The sequence below is a fragment of the Peromyscus maniculatus genome, chromosome X (genome assembly GCF_049852395.1).
Source record: "Peromyscus maniculatus bairdii isolate BWxNUB_F1_BW_parent chromosome X, HU_Pman_BW_mat_3.1, whole genome shotgun sequence".
NCBI classification, from domain to species: Eukaryota; Metazoa; Chordata; class Mammalia; order Rodentia; family Cricetidae; genus Peromyscus; species Peromyscus maniculatus.
The window spans coordinates 106,594,492-106,617,033 of NC_134875.1; the positions used below are offsets into that span (position 1 = coordinate 106,594,492).

Genomic DNA, 22,542 nt, shown 5'->3' on the forward strand with positions numbered 1-22,542 from the left:
AATATGAATTTCACAAAACTCTCTATGTCTGATGGCCATTTTAGGATTTTAAAGTCATTTTAACATAAAAATATTTTTCTCAAAAAATACTCCAGGTTCTTTCTCTTATAAGTCTTTTTTTTTTCTGTAAAAAGTCCCCCTCCCTGCCTTCTTACATAAAGCACTTACTATGCTCTGAAAGTGCCTTTGGGACCTAATGTGAAGCAACTATGAGAAAGGGACAGAGAGTAAGCGATGGGTAGGGGTGGGACGAGAGGGAAGGAGAGTGCTGTCCATCAAAGATTCGTTGTGTGCATGTGGCCATATCTATGCAGGACTTCATTAAAAGTGAGACCACACCAGAGCAAGGACATCAGAGGAAGGAGTGGGGGACAACAAGGGAGGACAGAAAGAATAAGCCAAAAACAGTTTCTATCTGAGGTGGGAGGCCCCCAGACCACAGAATTTTAGCAGATAGAAAAACCACCAAAGAAGGTTCTAGAAAATACAGCGTTGGGATTACAAAGTCACACATTTCATTGGTACAAACTGGTCTTTTGGAGAGCAACTGTAGTATCCAAATTGTTAGGAGGGAAATACCATAAGGGGGAGGTTTTTCCTCCCTTTTGGTTTATCACAGCGTTTTTCTTTTTTGTTTTTGTTTGGTTTTTTTGTTTGTTTTTTGTTTGTTTTTCTTTTTTTTTAATCTTTTCTTTATTTTTTTTTTGGCACAGCTTTATGTTCTTCCTTCCCTGTTCAGTCACTAGAGCCTGTTCTGGATGGAAACCAAACCATGCACCATGTAGCTGATGGCTTCATCCTTCCCCAGCTGAACATTCTAGGTGGAAACCATATTCCTGTGATACAACCATGTGTATGACTTTGTATTTGTTTGTGTTTTAAACTTCTGGATGCAGATTGGGGTGGGGGCGGGAGGGGGGGGGGAGAGAATCCTGTGGCCAGGGACAGGTGATTTCCAAGTAGACTCGAACAAGTCAAGTTCACACAGTTTGGAGCCCATCATAGGAAGGATGCTGCAATCCCACACATTCACTGCTGGTCCATTAGAATGGTTTTGTTTTCTACATTTTGTGTTTACTTTCGGAGATCTAAAACACAGACCTGGAATGAAAGATAAAGTGTCTGTTACTCTGAGAGATAATGTCAGGTGCCTTCAAACAGATGCTGGCAAGACACAACCTAGCCACCAACTTCATGCTTGTCAAGTGTTAGTGGAAGTCAAGAAGAGATAGAAACCCTAAAAACAGGCTAGTTTCTGAACATCAGAACAACCAAACTCTAGCAAAGAGCAGGCAAGTGAAAAGCCATGGACCATTGAAGAAACTCACAGAGTGACTGAGGTCATCAGCAGAGGTCACAGACTGGATGTCTACATGGTGGAGCAGATAACAAAAGATCTCAGGCCACACTAGTGACTCAGTCCATTAGCCAGAATGCCCCTCACCCTAGAGTTATTGCAACCTCAAGTTCAGAGGCAAATTAAACATTACATGTGCTACTGGACCACAATGAGATCCACAGAAACAAGGAGGCCTGTCTGATGAAAGCTATGTCTTGTCATGATGATGTTTGGCCAGAACATTCACATGGCAATGGAACAGGAGCAAGTTTCTCAGCTATATACTAATGGTATTTATGACCAGATATTTCTTGGTCATAGTGGGGCATCCATAGCATTGTAAGAGGCTTCCCAGCATCCCTGGACTCCACCAGTGAAATGTCAATGGCACGCTGGACCAAAGTAGTGACAACCTAATATGACTCCTGATATTCCTTAATATCCTGGGGTACACACGTGTGCAGAGTCACTACAGCTCATTGACATTCTGGGCAAAGAAAAGGCTATTTTCAACCCATACAGGCATGCCTGCCACTCACACATGGTATGTGGTAAGCATCTGTTAGTTGACAAGGCTCAGCAGGACAGGGAAGCCTCACAAGGCCTTTGGAAGCACTTAGGTTGGATCGAGGATCAGCTGCCCTCACCCCTAACTCCCAGTAGATCAGAGGCGCCACTTACAGAGCCATCAGATGCACTGGCACCCACTTTGTCTCCTCGAGCATTCCAGCACACCTCAAATATGCCGCCTGTGCCTCGGTAGCTGTGGACGAGACTTCCACTCTGAAAAGCAAAGCATTTGTCATAATAACTCAGAGGAGCCCCTCAAAATGACAGCAGTAAAAGGGGGCACTCTTCCTCCAGAAACTTCTATCTGATCAAGCTTTCAAGCACACAAAAGTGAAAGGAATTTCCATAAACATCAATCTATTGTCACCCCCAGAACCGCCATCACATTTTAGCTAAAGCCATGGCTATGCCCAGCAATGCCTCATGGTACTAGGGAGCACAAGACAGTGGGTTTTCATGAGATGATACACATTTGCCAGAGGGGGAGCTTTAACTCATGACCTCCTCTTGACCTTTTTCTTTCTTTCCCCCCTTCAGTGCTGGATATGAAATCTGGGGCACCAGGGTGCTCTATCACTAAGCCACCTTCCCTGCTTTTCCCCCAGTAGCTTTGCTAAGATGTTCTTTAGCCTCTGTGACTGACTGACTACCCAAGCACCATCTTACTAAGCCATTCTTTCCTGTCTCCTTCCTAGGGCTTGCTTTAGCCCCAATGGGCTGAGGTCTTTCTACCTGCTCCAGTCCTTACCTAGTTCCTGTTCTGATTATTATCAAACTACACCGCATTTTGCCTCCTCCCCAGAGCACTTGAGCGAGCACACCCCCAGCCCACTAGCAATTAGACAACTAAATGCATTAGCATGTCATGAAGTTAAACCTCCCATCAATTTGGATATGTAGTTTGGAAGAATAAATATACACATTTTTATTATGGTATCTGTTAGTGACTGGCATGATGTGTATCACGAGATGTAGGAAGCTGAGGTTTCTCAGGACTTGAATAAACCTTCAGTTCAGTAAAGTATCTTTATAAAACATGTATGAGAGATCACTGTAACTTCAAATCTTGGGTTGTCAACTTGACTATATCTGGAATCAACTAAAACACAAGCATCTGGGACATGCCTGGGAAGCAATTTCTTGATTGGATCATTTGAAGTGGGAAGACCCACATTAAAAAAAAAAACATGGAAAATGGAAGCTTTGCTGTTAGCTTGCTTGCCCTCACTGGTAAGTTCATCTATCCTGCTAAGGCATTATTTAGCTGGTAGTAGAGTCTATGTCTTCATAATTCTAATGTACACTGAAAACCAGCTGAGATATCCAGCCTTATGGACTGAACATCTACCAGACTCTTGGCCTTTATTTGTGATCAGACAGTCATTGTTGGACTAGCCAGATCATGACCTATAAGCCACTCTAACAAATCACCTTCTGATACAGCTTCATTCTATCAGTTATATTCCTCCAGAGAACCATGACTTATACAGTCACTAACCCCAGTGGCCATCAACTTCTCATTAGTTCTTATCCATAGCAATAAAGTGTCCTTGCCATACATGTATTTACTTGTTATAATATATATATATATATATATATATATATATATATATATATATATATATATATATATATATATATACACACATATATATTTACCATTATCAAGCTATAGCAAGTGTTAGCAAAGCATAATGAAAAATGCATTTAGAGAAACATACTTTCTGTTTACACGGAAAAATAAAGGGTAGTATACATTGTGACTATGGACAACAGCAAGCCAACAGTATTATATATGCTTATAATAAGCGGATTAATATAGGCTCTATGATGTGTCAAAATAATTAACTCCCTGCTCCCTTCAATATGGAACCAAATACCATTGGACTTTTCCAGTATTACTCCCCGACCACACACCCTCAAACCCCACAATATAATAAGCCTGCCTGCAATCCTAGCTACTTCAGAGGCTGAAGAAGGATTTCAAGTTTGAAGCCAGCCTGGGCTGTACAGTGAGTGAGTTCTAGGGCCCTGGATTCAATTGCCAGTATTAAAAAAGAAAGAAAAAGAAAAGAAAAGGAAGGATGGAAGAAAGAAAAGGGAGGGAGAGGGAGAAGAGAAAGAAAAAAGGAAGAAAGAGAATAAGAAAACCAAAAAACCTAACAACTATTCCTATAATATTCACATTGTATTGTACCGGGTGTTATGAGTCACCTAGTAAACGTATATGTGCATCATCAGTTCTACATACATACTATGCCGTCTTATAGAAGTGAATTGGGCTCCACAGATTCTGGCATCCACAGGGGGGCCTGGAGTCATCCCCTCAAAGATTTTAAGGAGCACCTGCATTTTCATCTTGTTGGCACCTTCAAAGTGAGCTATCACTAGCGAAATCTGTTCTCTCTATATGATTAAGTATTCCTGCACATTTCTACCTTTTGTTCTGTTTTGCTTCTTGATAATACAACCCAGGCTGGCTTCAATACTAATCCTCCTGCCTCCGCCTTTACAGTGCCAGGTTGACAGGCATCTATTCACATACCCAGAGACATGTTGCTAACTTTGGGTTATGCCCCTGAAATGCCCCTGAAATGCCTGTGGAGTCCTGGAACATGGCTTATTTACTGCCTCCCTTGACACAAGAGGGCATGAACTTAAGAATTCAAATCTTTCTAAATGTCAACCAACCAAAAAGGAATGAGAAAGGTGAATTACATGAATGTGAGGCAGCGAATCCCCCTGAGTTCAAACAAATTGGCTCCTTATTTTCAGTAATTTAACCTAACTACTTCTCAATTGGAATGATGACCAAGGACTGAGATGGAGCTCAGGGTAGAATGACTGCCTGCTGCCTCCAAGGCTCTACATGGCATTCCCAGCCCCCAAAAGAAAACAAAGAACTGCCCAGTACAATACTTCCTCCCAGTCTACCCCATTAGTTCTCATCCACTTCTACTTCTGATAGTCCGAATTCTCTCATCTCTGTAAGGTCAGAGATGTCCCCAGTGGCTATACAGACTCCAACCCCTTCCCTTTTCAGTTCCTGCCGAAAGGACAATCGTAGACAATTCATGGACCCTGTATTAAACAAATAACACTTTCAATTGTGAAAATTCCAAGCCTTATATTCCTTTATGCTTTGAGTTGCTCCACAGTGGACAGGAGGAAGATCAAGCTGGTTATCCTGCAGTGTCTCCCTGGGAAGGTTTTATGAAAGGCCACCCCCAGGACCTTCCCACAAAGAGCAGCATTTCTAAGGTGACGAAACTAGGTCATGCTTTTTCTCCAGCACGAAGTAGGTCCCTGCCAGGAGAAGACAGCTGAAGACTGGTTCTTCCAAAAGAGAATGCTCCCAATATGACAAGCTGGAAGAGTCCAGAGGACTCCAGGCTTGTAAGTAGGTGGGAAGACCCCACATCATTGGGGTACACACAGCAGACCACACAGAATCTGTGATCTCCATGGGGAGGCTCTACTCACTCCTGAGATAACTCATTTCCCCAGCCCTCCTGCCAGCCCAGGAACTGAAAACATGCCTTTCAGGAAGGATTCAGCCACAGGAAGTCAAAATATTACCTGAGTATTCCAGATATGGACACACTTGTCAAAGGACCCGCTGGCCAAATATTTCCCATCAGGGCTGAACGCCACACTGTAGACAGGCTCCTGATGCTTGGTCAGTGTGTGGATGCAAACACCTCGTTCCACATCCCACAGTCGAACCGTAGAATCAAATGAAGCACTAGGAAAACAGCAAGGAAAACCACCACAGAAATGGGTTGGCTTTTTAAGATCTCTATGATGTATCTCACGTAAACTGTCTTTTAGCTGTATTTGAAACATATCTGAATTTGTTTCAAGAGACTATTCTAGTGAGCCTTTTCTCTCCAGAGAAAAGTAAAGCTGCCACCAGACAGAACCTAGGACCTTGCACAAGCCAAGTAGGTGCTTTCCTACTTGGCCACTGTGTTCATTTCTTTCTCCAGTTCCCACATCTCTGAACATAAAATGCTTTTGTGTTTTATTCAACTAATTTTCTAAAACACCATTATTGTTTATATTACACCCACTTGAACAACTATAAATGCATCCAGCTATGACTGGAAAAAAACCCAAAACTGAGTGAAGATGTACTTCCACATGAGATATTCTAAAACCACATGTGCGCATAAAATCACATTGACAAGGGCTACAGAGTTTAATTATTTTCAGATTTAAAAGAATAGCACATATCACAGGGCTGTCACCACCTGGCTTTCTGTATCTCCACAGGGTCTCACAAGGCTCAGTGTGTCCTCTTTTGTTCTTGTAAGGGGATAATGTGTTTGCTCCTATAATATACTATGTGATACCAGGAAGTATTATAGAATATTATTTTAATGTGTGTTACTTTTGTTTATGTTGCATTTGTTTAACTCTGTGAAGCTGTGTTACTGTGCCTGTGTAAAACACCTGATGGTCTAATAAAGAACTGAATGGCCAATAGCAAGGCAGGAGAGAGAGACAGGTGGGGCTGACAGGTAGAGAGAATATTAGAAGAGGAAATCTGGGAGGAAAGAGGAGAAATGAGATGGAGAAGTGAAAGGAGGAAGTAGCCAGAGGAGGAGGACTCTAGGGACCAGCCACCCAGCTACACAGAAAGCCACGGAGTAAGAAACAAAGAAAGGCCGGGTGGTGGTGGCGCACGCCTTTAATCCCAGCACTCGGGAGGCAGAGGCAGGTGGATCTCTGTGAGTTCGAGGCCAGCCTGGTCTACAGAGCGAGATCCAGGAAAGGCGCAAGCTACACAGAGAAACCCTGTCCCGAAAAACCAAAAAAAAAAAAAAAAAAAAAAAAAAAAAAAAAAAAAAAGAAACAAAGAAAGGTATACAGGAATAGAAAAGGAAAGCCCAGAGGCAAAAGATAGATGGGATGATTTAAAGTTAAGAAAAGCTGGCAAGAAACTAAGCCAAGCTAAAGCCGGGTATTAATAATTAAGACTAAGCCTCCATGTGTGATTTATTTGGGAGCTGGGTGGTGGGCCCCCAAAAGAGTAAAATACCACCACCAACAACAAAGCATCTCCCTAGTCATTAAAAATGACCGATACATATAGTAGTGCATCACTGATACACAAGTGTGGTTTTGGATAATTACTGAAAAAGGAGAATTAAGGCATTGGTTTTCTTCTTCTAGTTCAACCACTCAGTGTTTGGATTATTTTTGTGTATGGTTTAGGTTTGTTTCGGGTTGGGTTTTTAGTGGTGATATGTATGCCGTGCAAGGGATCTACCACTGAGGTACAGCTAAGAACCACTTATCATCTCTCCTTGGAAACAGCCTTTGATTGAATGCTTCCCACAAAGCTCTTCTCACTGCCAGGAAAGGTTGCCCACCCTACAACTAGGTGCTTCCTTCCTTTTAAGAGACCTACCTATTGTCACTTCCTCCTCAATCCTCTGAAACAACACAGACCAAGCTTCCCACTGCTTCTTGGAAACCAAACCTTACTTTGGGGGTCTGGTCTTGTCCAGACTATAGTGCATGAACAAACCCCAAAGACCCATATCATGGTTTCCAGATGAAAGTCCTAGATTCTGGTTCATAATGGCTTTAGCTCATCTGTCTAAATGCTCTCACTAAACTACCAAGAGGAGGGATGGGGTGTACTCTTGCAGGGCACTTGCCCAGCATGCACAAGGCCAGACCTTCCATCCCTACACCAAAATCCCAAGAATGGATTGCTCTGTTTCTTGGACTCTAACATGCACCAGGATACAACAGTTCTGTTGGCTAAAGCCCAAAGTGAACTTGGTTTGGATGAGATACCTCTGGCCCCTTCACTTCTGGGGCTTGGTTGATCAGCAGTTCCAATATTAAGTGACCTGGATCACCTTTGGCTGAGGCAGGGAATCATTTATCTCTAGTCAAATTCCCAGTATCACAATCCTGAATGGAGCTTCAAGAACAAACGAGCTCCAAGCTAAACTCTTGTTTTCCTCTCTTTGTCTTAAAAACTTCCACTTTAGTAAGCTGGCCCCCAACACCTGCACAGTCATGATTGTGTCCAACTGTGGATAAGAAACCATTGAAGGGGAAGGAAAAAATACATCGTGGGAAGGCCTGTAATCCTAGCACTTCAGAAGCGGAAGGTATAACTCTAAGCTAGCCTAGTATACATAGCAAGTTCCAGGTAGTCAGGACTACATGAGAGCCCCATCTCAAACAAAACAATCCCCCCTTTTGCTTGTCACTGTTACCTAACAATACAGTCTAAGAACCATTTCTACAGCATTCTCATTGTAGGTGTATTACAGGCCATTTAGAGATGATTTGAAGTACAGGGGAATGAATGCATTCAGAGGTTGTAGGCAAGCAAAGAGAGTTAAGCATCCATGGATTTTGGTACCCACAAGGGGTCCCAGACTCATCTCCATGGATAATGAGGGAGGTTATATTTCCATCTCCTTGGTCCCTTCACAGTGAACTCCCATTTTGTTTAGTTTGGAAGGACTTCAACTGTGCTGTTTCTAGGTGTGAGTCTTCCCAGCTGAGTTACTAAGCAACAGAGAACAAAGCTGCCCCCAGGAAGGAGCTAGAGCTGTGAGGTTGCCCTGCCTTACCTTGCTAACATGATGTTGGAATTTGGGTTGCTGGTGGCTGGTCCTGTGGGACTCCACTTGATGGTATATATCTCTTTGCTGTGAGCTTGGAGGTCATGGACACATGCATCCTGCTTCATACTCCAGATCTAGAAGAGGCATTGGCAACAGTGTGAGCTAATACTGGGCCCCTCACTGAGAAAGGCTCAGCACCATCCATTCTGGTGCACCTACAGTATCACGGCTTAGGTGGCACGCCTGGGAGAGGTTCACAAGCCAACAAGGACTCCACCAGACGGCACATTAGTAGGTGGCTGTGAGAAGTGCCAAAGCACAGAGTTAAGCTAAATCTACAAGGCTGTTGGTGGACAGACCATAGGAAGGCTAGGTCTCTCAGTAGGAACCATGCACCAGATGTCAAATTTCCATGGAGGAACAAAACGTTTAGTTTAGAAGCCAGGAAAATCAAGGAGAAAAGACAGTATCAAAGTAATGGTCCAGGTGATTAGGGTGGAGAGGGATGTGTGCCATACAAGGGTTTGTCTAGGATTAAGTACCAAATCCCTTTAGGAACCAATATTACCTTTAATGTCATGTCATCAGAGCAGGAGGCTAGCAACATTCCAGAAGGATCCCATTTGATAGCATTGACCTCATTCTGCAAGAGAGCACAGCATTTCAGAAAGCAATTAGAGCCTTTGTGTGGAAGGGCTGGCATCTGCCAGGAGCAGTAGCATGCTGCCAGCGCTGTAGTGCAGAGGGCCTTTTGGGAGTTCACAGGATATCAAAGATCACAGCACAAGAACCCACCCACCACAATTATTCTTTCCTCAGTTTACTTTTTATACATGAAAAAAAATACTGCCATATATTACAAAGAACAGCCACACTCTCATCCATATTTCTTTAGGGAAAATTTCCTTATTAAGGAAGTCAAATGAAGGATTTGCATACAACAAGCACAGCTAATTAAAATCATTTGTTATTTATTGCTGCTTGAGATAGGATCTCACTATGCAGTACAGGCTAGCCAGGAGCTCCTTATGTATCCCAGGATGGCTGGAACAATTCTGTCAGCCTCCTGAGTATCAGAACTACAGGCATGTGCCATCAAGCAGAGCTAAAACTAGTTTGTTTCATTCATTCATTTTTTTTTGGTTTTTTGAGACAGGGCTTCTCTGTATAGCCCTGGTTGTCCTTGAACTCAGAGATCTGCCTGCCTCTGCCTCCTGAGTGCTGGGATTAAAGGCATACCACTATCACTACTGGGTCAAAACTAGTTATTTTGAAAAGTGGACTTTGAACATCATTTTCCTATGTGCTTTTCATATGACTGCTCCTGTTGAAATACTTGTAACTTGTTGGATGTGAGATAAAGGTAGACAAAAGTTTATATAGCACAATGGCAGAGCTAGGTATCATCCAAAGGCACAAAGACACACACAAGCAGTTCGTGTGTGCAGGAAACTATACATGCACGGGCTAGTGAGGAAAAGGCACCGAGAAGTCAGTCCATCCTGTGGATTTGTGTTGTGTAGCAGTTTCTTCTCAGTTGAAAACTTCCACTTTGAAGGTAAATTTCTTAAGACAAGATGCTTTCAGAGAGTTGTAAGTGAGGTGAAATACTACAGGGAAGCTCATTAAGACAAGAAATGAGCAACTCAAAAAAACCTCCAGGAAGTCCCTGAAACTGACCAGATTCACTAGCCCCTCAACTCTCACCACAAGAGTGTGGATATGCAGAAAAGACTGCTGAGTCACTCTCAGACAAACACAGGGGCCTGTAAGCAGCAGAGGCCAGTTGAACTGCCTAGAAGAAACAAAGAGAAGACAAGCTCCACCATACTGACAGGGACAGCCATGCAGAGCAAGGGGCAGGGGGAAGGACAGTGGAATTTACTGTCTAGGGGTCTCTTCAGAGGCTTTTGGGAACACTACTGCCATTAACTGCCTCCTCTACCAAGCCAGCTGTCTTGTCCTAACAAACAACTTCACACACAAGATTATTTTCTAAATAATTTCATACTTCAAAGTGTTGTGGTTGATCCCCTTTGTAAGGGCACCAAGTTTTTAAGGGTGTGAAATTGGAAGAAGCTGAGAATTCAAGGAGCAGGGTTCTTTGTGACCAGATCAAAGAAGAGAGGACTAGAGAGTAGCATAGAGGGTTTGTGTCAGTGCGTGCCTATCTGTGAACCCAAGTGTAAATGAGGTAGTGTACATGTTATCACTGCAGAGATGAACTGTAGAGAGAACTCACACACAGGCAGACCTCTCCATGACCTGTCTGTCTCTAGCTGACCCATCTGTAATTCCCCATGCCTCCTTCCTGGGAACTCTTGCCATCCTTTTGCATTTCAAGTCAAACTTCCAGAGAAGAAACCAGAACCTGCACAGAGGTCTTGGGAAGCAGCAGGTTCAGGACCCATACATGTGGACCTCTGCTCACAGCACTCAGCATCAGTTCCATTTATGGAACCAGGAGGCAGGGTGTGAAAGAGGTCAAGTCTAAGCAGAGACAACAGAAATCAGACATAAAATGTGTGCCCCTATTAAAAGCTGGGAAACAGACGGGGGTTAGAAGAGAAACAGCTTCAGGATAGAATAGAGAACATTAGCAGATAGCCTGTACTCTGAGGTATTTCCAGGACCACTGACACCTCAGCTGGGTTAATTCCATCACCCACGGCAGACACGGCAGCAAAGCATGGCAGATCCAGTGGTCTCTCCTGCACAATTAACTTTTAATAGCAGGCACTGACTGAAAACATAGCTCCCACATCACACTCTTACAACTCCCAACTCTGAGCATCAAAACTGCTACTTACAGTATGTCCTTGGAAGGTTTTGACCGGGCGGTCACAGCTAAGCCTGCACACATGAATGCACATGTCTGTGCTGCACGAAGCAAAGGTAGTGTTGTTCTGCCAGTCCACATCCAGGGCAGGTGCTGCAAGGCAGGAGGAAAGAGAGGACATTTGTCTTATTAACTGAATACAATGCTCAGCGATGCAGACAAAAGCATCACCCAGGAGTCTTGTCTAGTGACCAGGAATACCAGTCCCAGTGTGAATCAGCTCTACTAAAACCATGAAAACCATCCTTCAAAGACCTTAAAGACACTCTCCTTCCAATTTACAAGCATTAAGATGCCTCCAGAGCTGGGCGGTGGTGGAGCACGCCTTTAATCTCAGCACTTGGGAGGCAGAAGCAGGCGGATCTCTGAGTTTGAGGCCAGCCTGGTCTACAGAGTGAGTTCCAGGTAAGGCTCCAAAGCTACACAGAGAAACCCTGCCTTGAAAAACAAACAAACAAACAAAAAAAGATGCCTTTGGAGAGAGACCCCCCACCTTTCTATGAAAGAGAAAAACCCACATGGACAGGCCCAGTTATGTGTAAAAGGAAGGTAGCAGTTACCTTTTGGTAGGCCACCGATTTCCTTATTGCCAATACTTTGTTTCACATTAGTCCCAAGGTATTTGACACATTTCTGCTCTTATGTAATATCATGTATTAATAAAAAAGAAACTCCTGGGACTGCCTCTGTATAACCCCAACAACGAACCTACCTGAATGAAAAGGAAACTGTTGTTTGGCTTCTCCTGTGTGGGCGTCCCAAATTATTGTTGTCTGCGTTCCGCAAACAGAGGGAAAAGTTAGTTACTATTCTTCTCAAAAAATTTCCTAGAAGAATGTCTTGTACCAGAAAAGACAACTAGCCCCCTTTCCTTCTAAGAAATTAACAATATATTTTATTTTTATTTTACCCCTATATAGTGCCAAGCTGTTATCATTTATACACGCAATAGTGTAAAATATTTATACAGCATTTGTCATTTCTGTATTTCTGACTTAAGTCTATGATATACGCTGTGTATTTCACACCCAATAATGTGATGCCACATTAATGAGAGCAACTTCACCAATATGTGTGAAATCTACCAAAATGAATGGGAATGTCCCCTCAGCTCTCAAACCTAGAAAACCATTACGTAACAGATAAGAAGGCACATCCTCATGTCTTTTAGACACTGTTCCAAAGGAAGTACTGCAGGGATGAACACTTCCAACAATCCCCCATCACTCCATGAACTAGGAGAACAGGTGCAACCGCCCAAAAATCCCAAGGATGGATTGAGAAAAATCATAAACTCTAAGTCAGCTAGCTCCACGAGTTTCTATGAAGTTGGCCCCTTATCAGGTCTCAAGAGAATTCTGCCATCTAGAATGGGATGCAGTGGTTTATCAGGTCAGGAAAGGTGGAGCCAAGGCAAAGAAAAAAAGAGTCTATGATTAAGAATTGCTCAGGGGATGAAAGTCAACACAGAAACATCCAAAACAGTCTACTGCTTCCTGGAGTAATAAACTCCACTGGGAGATTTTTTTCCCCTCTTTTCATCACTGGGCTAAGAGCACATTCTGAACGAAGATCTACAGAGGTAAATGCATTATGAGGCAATGCCTTGTTCAAAGTCAGCAGTAAGATCAAACAAGAGAAACAATCTGAAACTAAAATGAGTTATTTTGCCAAAGAAGCCAACAGGCTAAGAATAAATCCACATCCATAGATAAAAGGGATGTATTAAAAGTTGATACTCACTCACCTTATCTACACCAGCACTCAGAATATAATTCCCCTTTTTGTTCCACTTCAAGGCAAAGATGGGGCCTTTATGTTGACCTAGGGTGCTGGCCAGGTTACCTGAGATGGGAAAACACAGACATGGTGACTTCACAGTCACCAACTGCTCACTCAGGATCACACATAAAGTCTATCTTACTCAACACACGAGGAATACAGAACTTACCATCTTCTGTCCATATTCTTGCAAAACCATCATAGGAACCTGTTGCCAACAGAGTCCCATCACTCTGCGGGACAGAAAAAAGACAAAACACATTAGTATCTGGGTACATTCCTGGGCCTCCTTCCCACATGGAGCTGTGTGACAGAGCCAGTCCTCTCACAGGCAACACACACTCATGATGCTGGGGACAATTTCCCACCCCCAGGGTCTGTCTATCCACTAGGACCTGATTATGAGCCCCTGGTACCATCACCCCAAGGTAGGAACTGAGACAAACGGAATTGTCTGCCTCTTTGTGTTTGCATGTGCTTTATCAGAAGGGCAGCTGTACAATCATCTAAACACGTGGAGGGCAGAAGCTGCTTACATTCCAGTCCAGTGAGGTGACATCCTTATTACTGGGAACGTCGTGTCCACCTTCGCGTATACAGTGCCTCAGCACAAGCTGTGTGGAGCCCCCGTTGCTGTTCTCATTAAGGTTCCATATCCTCGCAGTGGAGTCTCCAGATCTGCAGAACCAACATGGAGTATTTGATTCTGGTTCAATGGGGAAATGTGACTGATGTGTGCTAGGTCTCACACAGTCAGCATGTGTTCTGTCTTTTCCACCCCTCCTGCTCAGTTTCCTTCCTCATCCCCCTTTTTTGCTTACTGACTTGACATGCATCTGTCTTGCTCCCCACCCCACAGAGAAATGACTGGGACCACTGGCTTCACCACAGTACAGGATGCACAAAACAGCCTATTCCTCAGTCTGCACACATTGGGAAGATATGACAGATGTGTGCTTTCCTCAAGGCAGTATTCCAGGGAAGAGTGAGCCCTCTCACATCCTCCAAACCCAGGCACATATCTGTCCCAAATTCTTACCCAGAAGCAAGTAGGTCACTAACAGGATTCCAGGCACAAATGAACACCTCAGACTCATGGCCTCGAAGGACTGTCGCTTTGCTTGGTGGAATTTCAACCTCCCCATCTATTTCCATTGGTTTCGAGTGATTATCTGCCAAGCAAACATGAAAGCATACATAGCTCACCAAACCATTAAAAACTGCATCTGTAGGCACTACCATTTTAAAAATACTTTGTTTTTATGTATCAAAGTCACAATACATCTGGTGACTGCAAAAGTGGGCATTTCTGCAGTTTGGCGCACATTTGTGTTTCTGTTTTGACAGTGCTATGCTGTTTATTTGTTCCCAAAGTGTTTGTTTGCTGCCACATGTGGACACTATGGCAGGTGGTGTCTAGTGGAAAGTCACTGGTAGCCATTTCCAGGCTGCTCTGACTTCTTTGTCTCCCATGATGCTCTTCTACCTTGTGTTTCCACCCCAATGTCCACCATAGTCATGCCCATGTGTATACATCGCTTGTGAGCTGATATAAAAACCAGTTGCCTCAGACATGTCATTATAGGAATACAAAGCTAACTCACACTGCCACTCTCAAAAGAATCATGCAAGAAGGCCAATGATTTGGCTCAGCCAGACAGAATACTAGTCCTGGAAGACTGATGGCCTGAGTTCAATGTCCAAACCCTTGGTGAAGAAAGAAAAGCATCTCCTGAATGTTGTCTTCTGACCATAACCTGCTTGCCATTGAAGCAGCAGAAAGGAGAAAGTGCCTTGCAGTAGTAAGACAAGAGCAGATTGGGAATTCCAGGGTCATCACTCCAGGTGCACCAGGCCCAAGGAACAGTGTAGAAGTTATAAACCTCAGTAGGTGGCATCAGACGTAAGCCTTCAGGAAGCACCATGAACAGCCACCAGAGCTGTGGGTGCACACAAAACAAACCTCTGTGTGTGAGCTGCCAGTGTGCATTAAGACATGAGTTCCCCCCTGCTCTGTCCAGGTGCAGGGCTGATGTGGACATCACCTTACCTGTTCTAACTCTAGAAATAAATACTCTTGGACAGTTACCCAGTAGGGGCTAAACTACTGGGGGCTTGCAAAAACCAAGCAATATAATGTTCCATGTCTGAGCCTGCTGCCCTTGAAATCACCTCAACTCGTTGATTATAGAACAATTTATCCCTTAGCATGGGACACCGATAGGATGCTGGGATTGAAGGCTCCCACAAATGACACACTTTTACGTTGAGTGACTTATTTATATAAGCTTCCCTTGTAATGTGGACACTCACAGAGGAGCAAAACTTCCTAAAACCAAGGGATGTGAATGAAGTTGAAGGTGGCAATCTTGTGGATAGACGGGAAGCAAAGACCAGAAAACAATTTAACAGACGGGCAGCGGGCAGCACTTTACAGTTCCCTTTAGCCATATACAGATTCAAGAGGAAAAACAAACAAAACCAAAACCAACCATGTCTCTTGAAGACCAGAGAAGTCTCCACTTACTTATTGCATGGGCTCCATTCTCTTCCCCATTCACGGTGGCTTCTCCATTCTTTGGTGGGTTTTGCTGGGCAGCAGCTGCTGGTGTTGTGGCTGCTGTAGTTGTGGCTGTGGCTGCGGCAGCCGCCGCCGCTGCAGCCGCTGCATTGGCTTGCTGCTGAGCGAGCTTCTCCCGAAAGGCTTGCTGTCTTGTCTGAACGACATCGGGCATCACAGCATCAATCAACGATAGGGACTCAATGGGACGCCCATCAAATACCGTGCCATCCTAGGAAAGCAAGACAATGGTTACCCATAAGCTACCATGGAGAAACTAGCACAGACTAGGAATAAGGTGCCAGGGAGTTTTGTGGTAGGACAGGGTTCGAGGGCAAAGAGGGATGGGGAAGTGGATGAGGAGGACTTGTTCATGGAGAGCTAGCAGTAAAGATCATCCTTAGTGGAGATTTGATAGCTGTCAGACCGTATTTTGGCATTTAGGACATCTGAATATTTTCCTTCTATCCTATGACAAAACCTGCTACCATCAATGATCACTCAACCAGTAGGGTAGCTTTGCCTCCTTGAAGGATAAATCTCAATGTGTGTATATGGGAGGGGGAGTCCGAGGGGGACAGGGGGAGACATTTTCAGTCATCAACACTGGAAGCATGGGTTTATACTGCCATCTAGTGGGTAGAGGCAGGACATGCTGCTCACCATCCTCAGGTGTACTGGAAATTCCTCCTCTGAGCACCACAGCCACAGTGCTGAGACTGTTGGTAACCCTGAGTCACAAAGGTGTCGTAGTGATGAGACTGATAGAAACCCTGACTGGAAGCTACCACCAGAGTGGGCACCTCTACAATGGCCACCATTAATAATGGAGGAGGAATGAGCCCAATATAAAGACAACTACACCACTGGATGTGCTCGACAATGACTCCCTGGTTTTAGTGTAGAGATGAAATATCACCATGATGCACCAGGCAACGGGTTCACTTGATCCTAATGCATATGTTTTAGTGTCCTTTGTCTGCTTTCTACCTATCACACAAACATATCCACATATCCTTAAAAACACAGAAGTTCTTCCCTGAGGAAACACTCCAGATATTTGAATCATGAATCTTCAAATACGTCCAGGCTGTCTGCTGGGTGAAAAACAATGTTTCCACATGCTCTGAATTTCTTATTATCCCAGAAACGGAGAGGCACAAGTTTCGGTTGAATACTGTCTAAACAACAAATCGTTCCGGCAGGTTTTTTATTTTTTTAAATTACAATACAATGTGAAAAATAATACAATGTGGTACAATATCACCCATCAGTCACCTGGCCCTGGATACTAGCTGTGAGTGGCCCTGGCCAGTCTTGATCTTTCCATATTACTTTCTTCTTTCATAGAAAGCCACAGTAATAAACAAGTGATTGTGTCACAAAACATGGTCATGTGGCTGGGCAGATGTCTCAGTGGTTGAGAGCACAAGCTGCTCTTCTAGATGACCTGGGTTCATTTCCCAGCACCCACATGGTGGCTCACAAGCATCTGTAATGCCAATTTCAGGCAACCCCATGCCCTCTTCTGGCCGTTGCAGGTACCACAAACCCAGTGGTACAGACATGGGTACAGGTTAAACACACATACACATAAAATAAAAATTAACTAATGAATTTAAAACAAAAGATCACTGTCAATACTGCCACACTTTTTTTTGTTTTGTTTTTAATGCTTGGAAACACTTACAAAGATTATCTACCCACAGACAAACAAAAGCCTCTTGGAAGATGAGAGAAATAGAAATCAGACATTACTTTTATGTTCTGAAGGACAATTTTTAAAGTAAAAGAGAATACAGAGAGAAAGTCTGGGCAAGATATTTCTAAGGGCAGGACCAGGTTCAGGGGAGGAGATAGGTGGCATGTGTCAGAGCAGGCCAATTGAAGTATGTATGGAAAAGGTATAAGGAAACGTGCTCTTTTGTAAGTTAAAACAAAACAAAACAAAGTATGAACAGAGGTATCCGGCATGCATAGCTAAAGCTGCTCCCAGGAGCCAAAGACTATTAAAAAAAAAAAAAACTGACAGAGGTGTGCTAACTCTCTACAGGTTGCTAGTCTGGAAGGACCTAAGAACCAAAATAATCCAGGTTATTGCCACTGTTGTCCATTTCCTACCAGAACTAGTTACTAAGACTCTGTTGCTGGTCTTTAAGATATAAGACACAAATCAAGCAGGAACTGACCTGGAAGTGTCTTCCTAGAAGATACCTTTCATAGGGCTAGAAGGTACTAAGAAAGCTGCTGAGAAAGAATTGCTACTCAGCTATGAACCCCACATGCTTTGTACCACCAATCGCCAAGCAAGATGTGTCCACTGATACAACAGTGGCCCGATAACTGCTTTCTGATTGGATTTGAGACCTGCTCCACAAGTCAGAATTCACATCTGATACTGCAAACCCAGCCAAAATCCTGTGCCTGGGGAAGATACTGTTACAGTTCTGCTAAATGGATATGATGTGCTTATCAAATTCTAAATATTTATGTTTAAGCACAGATTAGTGCTGCTATTTGCTTTGCAGTGAGTGATACTACAGAGAATTGTAATTGGTAAAAGTGCTGAAAATAAATGACCATTGAATATGCAGCTCTAAACTGGATCTCTATATTACCTGCTCCAAGGCTCAGTCTGAGAACATCAAAGGAAGTGGACAGAGAAAGAATGTAAGAGCCGGAGAAATATGTAGTGTGTTACAAAAAAACTGCTGTCCAAATTTCCCTCTGGGTATGCCCCCTGACAGTTTCACACAAAATACAGACTCTCCATGAGCATCCAGTAAGGGCCCTCTTTGACCAATCTGCCCTGGGAAATCAGAAAGAGAGCTTGTCTGCTCATGCAAAGCACTGGGCCGGAGTAGATGAAAGTCTGTCTGTAACTAGAATGAATTGATTGTTTTCATCAGCCAACACCTTGTGATTCTGCAAACTCACACAAGGGGGCACCCAAAGCTTGCTGATGGTACAGTGGCCTGCCTGTAGCTTCCACTTTTTTTTTGGTTTTTTGAGACAGGGTTTCTCTGTGTAGCTTTGCGCCTTTCCTGGAACTCACTTGGTAGCCCAGGCTGGCCTCGAACTCACAGATCCGCCTGCCTCTGCCTCCCGAGTGCTGGGATTAAAGGCGTGCGCCACCACTGCCCGGCCAGCTTCCACTTTTTACCAGGTACCTTAGAATGCACGCCAGACCCATGTGTAAGAAGCATACACATTCTCCAGAGATCTGCTAGGGGGAGGGTGGAACTCTGCCACATTCTCAGGAATGAACATACCTCATTGATACTGATCTCCGCCTCCACATACTGCAGTCCCTTCTGAAGAATGGAGATGAGGGCAGCCGGTGGCACTAGTGTTCCATTGATGTTGGACTGGCTAATGTGGCTTTCGATCCCAAACGTGAAGGCGGAGTGGGAAAAACCTGCAGGAAGAGGGAAGCAGAGGTAGGTTAGAGTAAAGTAGGGAGGGAGGTGTGGGCTGGAGATGTGACCATGGAACTGTGTGCACCAAGGGGCTGCAGAATGAAAGCTTAGCTTCTGAATTAGGATAGAGTAGGCAGGGAGACTAGGAAACACAGACTAAAGGAGAAATGGTGCTGCTGTGTGGTTAGAAATAGTCTTTGATGGCAAAGCTTGGCTTTTACATGGGTGGTGGGGAATGGAACACAGGTCCACATCCTTGCACAAGCAGTACTCCATCTCTCCAATTGCTAAATGCATTTTGACTGGTATCTTCAACTTAAGATGGGTTTAATGGGAGTCAACTATAGCTGACACTGAGAATTCCACTATAGTTTAGCTGTGATCTATCCCCCAAAGGCCCATATGCTAAAGGCTTGAGTGATAGCCAGTGGCACAATTGGGTGGTGACAGAGCCTTTAACAAGTAGGACCTAATAGGAAGAAGTCAGGTCATCAGGTGTGACCTTTAAGGGGACACTGGGGACTCCTCTACCCCTTCCCATCTTTCTCGCTTAGCTTCCTAGCTACCATGACATGAGCCACTTTGTCATGCCACATACTCCCACCACCATGTTCTTCCACACCGACAGACCTAAAAGCACTGAGGTCATGATGAAAGAAATCTAACAGAATTACACAGGTAACTCTGGAAGGTGGGGATACAGTATATCTCAAGAGTGTGACCATCTGAAAATAGGTTCATTGTAGGTATAATTTATTAAAACAAGTGTGCTGAGACCCTAGAGCAGTGGCTCTCAACCTTCCTAAGGCTGCAAACCTTTAATACAGTTCCTCATGTTGTGGTGACCCTCAACCATAAAACTATTCCACTGGTACTTCATAACTGTAATTTTGCTACTGTTATGAATTGTAATGCAAATATGTGTTTTCTGATGGTCTTCGGTGACCCCTGTGAAAGGGCTGTGGGGGGATCACGACCCACAGGCTGAGAACCAGTGATTTAGACCAATATGACCTTTTTCTTTGCAAAAGGAAATGTGGACACATTTAGACATCAGGACCAAGGTGATGCAGCTTCAAGCCAGGGGATGTCAAAGGTTGCTAATAAGCCACCAAAGTCAGGAGAGACATGGAACTGACTCCCCACACAGCCCTCAGAAGGAGACACTTGGCAAAAGCTTCACCAGAGACTTCTACTCTCCAACAGGGAAATGAACATTGGGGGTTCCCTATCGGACTGAAGTGTCTTCTTGATTGAGCTGCATGGGTAGGTACCAGGATGGGTTTTCATTAGTATTGCTTTGTAGGTCTTAAATATCTTAAAGTTGTGAGAATTAAAAAATATTTTACTTGACAACTAAAATCACATTGACCATGACAAAACAGAATTGTGTCCCACATGAGGCTCTATGAGCACACCTGCTGCTACCCATATGGCCTATTTTGTGAACAGGAGACATATGTGTCTAGTCTTTTAACTATGTACCATGAAGCAACATTTTGACAATGTCTCACTCACTAAGTTGACAAGGCTGGCCTCATAGAGATCCACCTGTCTCTGTCTCCCAAGTGCTAAGTAAAGGCACACTTGTCACCATGCCTGGCTCAACTGCTCTTGATAATAATTTTAGTCTGATTTCCTCTGTCATGAGAAGAAAGATCATTCTCTCACATTCCAATCCAGGAATGAAGTACCCCCCCCCCCCAAACCAGTCCTTCATCCCTAATACTTTTACAAAGAGGGTCCTTAGGTCTTTTAGACCAGACTGGCCTCGAACTCACAGAGATCCACCTGCCTCTACCTCCCGAGTGCTGGGGTTAAAGGTGTGTGCCACCACCGTCCGGCTCCTTCGGTCTTTTTGATGACCCTATAGCCTGGCTTGCACTGGTGGTCTATCGTTCTGCCCAAGGCATGTTTAAAATGAACTCCCTTCAGAAAAGCAAGCTGGTTACCTGATTCCTGGAGGTAGCGATATACCAGAAAGTTCACCTCGTCGCTGGTAATGCTCATCTTAGCCTCACCTTGCGGCGATGAGGTCTTCGTCTCTATCAAGTGGGAGCCACCCTCTGTTAGAAAAACACCAAAAATGCTGTTTTGAATACACTGTCTGTATTCACCTTCTGAATGTGTGTGTGTGTTGGGGGAGTGCTACAGATAGGTCCAGGGCCTTGTATATATTAGGCAAGTGCTCTACTACTGAACTACACCCTATGATATTTAAATAATGTTCATGTTTTCATACACATAATAGAAATTCATGACTGATTCACACTGTATTTTCTAATTGTGTGATTATATAAAATTTCATTGTAGCTTGGGGCCTAGTCTACCTATGGCCCTGGTTGATTGCCACCAAACACGTGTATACGTGTACACACACACACACACACACACACACACACACACACAGAGAGAGAGAGAGAGAGAGAGAGAGAGAGAGAGAGAGAGAGAGAGAGAGAGAGAGGAGAGAGAGAGAGAGGCTATATATGTTACATACAGATAACAATACTAAACACTGCATTTACTATTACATATTATAACATCATATACATATTATAGGTTGACCAATTACCATCACATTGGATTATATATAAGACAGATGTATTCGCATGTGTATGACAGTTGATTTTAATTGTCAACTTGACCCAATCTAGAGTGGCTTAGGAGGAGTCTCAATGAAGGACCATCTTGATCAGGCTGGCTTATGGCCATGTCTGTGAAGGAGTGTCTTGATTGTGTTAATTGACAAGAGAAAGCCCAGCCCACTGTGAGTGGCACCCAGGAGGGGCTGGTTCCTGAGTGTAGAAATAAAAAGCAAGCTGAGCACATGCTCACATTCAAATTCTCTTTGCTCTTCCTGTGGACTAGCTGCTTCAAGTTTCCTGTCTTGACTTCTCAGTGGTGGACTGTATCATGAAATTGTAAGTCAAATATACCCTTTCTCTCTTAAGGTGATGGGCATCTTATCACAGAAAGAGAAATGCAACTAGGAGTGGTGTGTGTGTGTGTGTGTGTGTGTGTGTGTGTGTGTGTGTGTGTGTTATACATACCCCACCCAGGCAAAATGTTTTTCCCAAAAGAGAAGAGCTGGCATCAATTTTAGGGTCCAGATAGACTAATATATAAACCATACTAAGGAAGCCAGATACAGGGTCAAAAGAGTGCATAATCATCTGACTTTGTATTTGGTGAAACTGCAGTGCATTATAATTCAGAATGTGCTTGGTAATGGAACCATGCACATATGGAGCCCTGACTCAACATGGGTACATGTGGCTGGGTCAGGCACTAAGCACTTTCCCACATAGAAGACACCTGAGCAGACTGGTAGGGATAGCAAGCCTTCCTTGGAAGAATGATGGTGTGGTCTTGGGGAAATAATTCATCAAAGTGTCTTCCCCTGAGGAATTTTAAAGGGGTCTGTACCATACACC

At 43.9% G+C, this 22,542-nt stretch overlaps 1 protein-coding gene across 27 annotated transcripts in view; it reads right to left on the minus strand.

Moving 5' to 3' along the window:
* Window positions 1–475: 475 nt before the first annotated feature.
* The window catches only part of LOC102902997 (F-box-like/WD repeat-containing protein TBL1X), a 160,573-nt gene continuing 138,506 nt past the window's right edge, over window positions 476–22,542 (minus strand). For all 27 annotated transcript variants that reach the window (XM_076561483.1, XM_076561470.1, XM_076561475.1 and 24 more), the window contains 14 exons: window positions 21,061–21,174; window positions 18,962–19,107; window positions 15,657–15,921; window positions 14,169–14,301; window positions 13,666–13,807; window positions 13,299–13,362; window positions 13,095–13,192; window positions 12,060–12,120; window positions 11,319–11,440; window positions 9,077–9,151; window positions 8,515–8,642; window positions 5,489–5,654; window positions 2,021–2,122; window positions 476–1,101 (listed from right to left, as the gene is read on the minus strand). In XM_076561483.1, the coding sequence (XP_076417598.1) occupies window positions 1,075–1,101; window positions 2,021–2,122; window positions 5,489–5,654; window positions 8,515–8,642; window positions 9,077–9,151; window positions 11,319–11,440; window positions 12,060–12,120; window positions 13,095–13,192; window positions 13,299–13,362; window positions 13,666–13,807; window positions 14,169–14,301; window positions 15,657–15,921; window positions 18,962–19,107; window positions 21,061–21,118 (1,587 nt within the window). In that variant the 5' untranslated portion in view covers window positions 21,119–21,174 and the 3' untranslated portion in view covers window positions 476–1,074. The remainder of the gene's footprint in view (window positions 1,102–2,020; window positions 2,123–5,488; window positions 5,655–8,514; window positions 8,643–9,076; window positions 9,152–11,318; window positions 11,441–12,059; window positions 12,121–13,094; window positions 13,193–13,298; window positions 13,363–13,665; window positions 13,808–14,168; window positions 14,302–15,656; window positions 15,922–18,961; window positions 19,108–21,060; window positions 21,175–22,542) is intronic.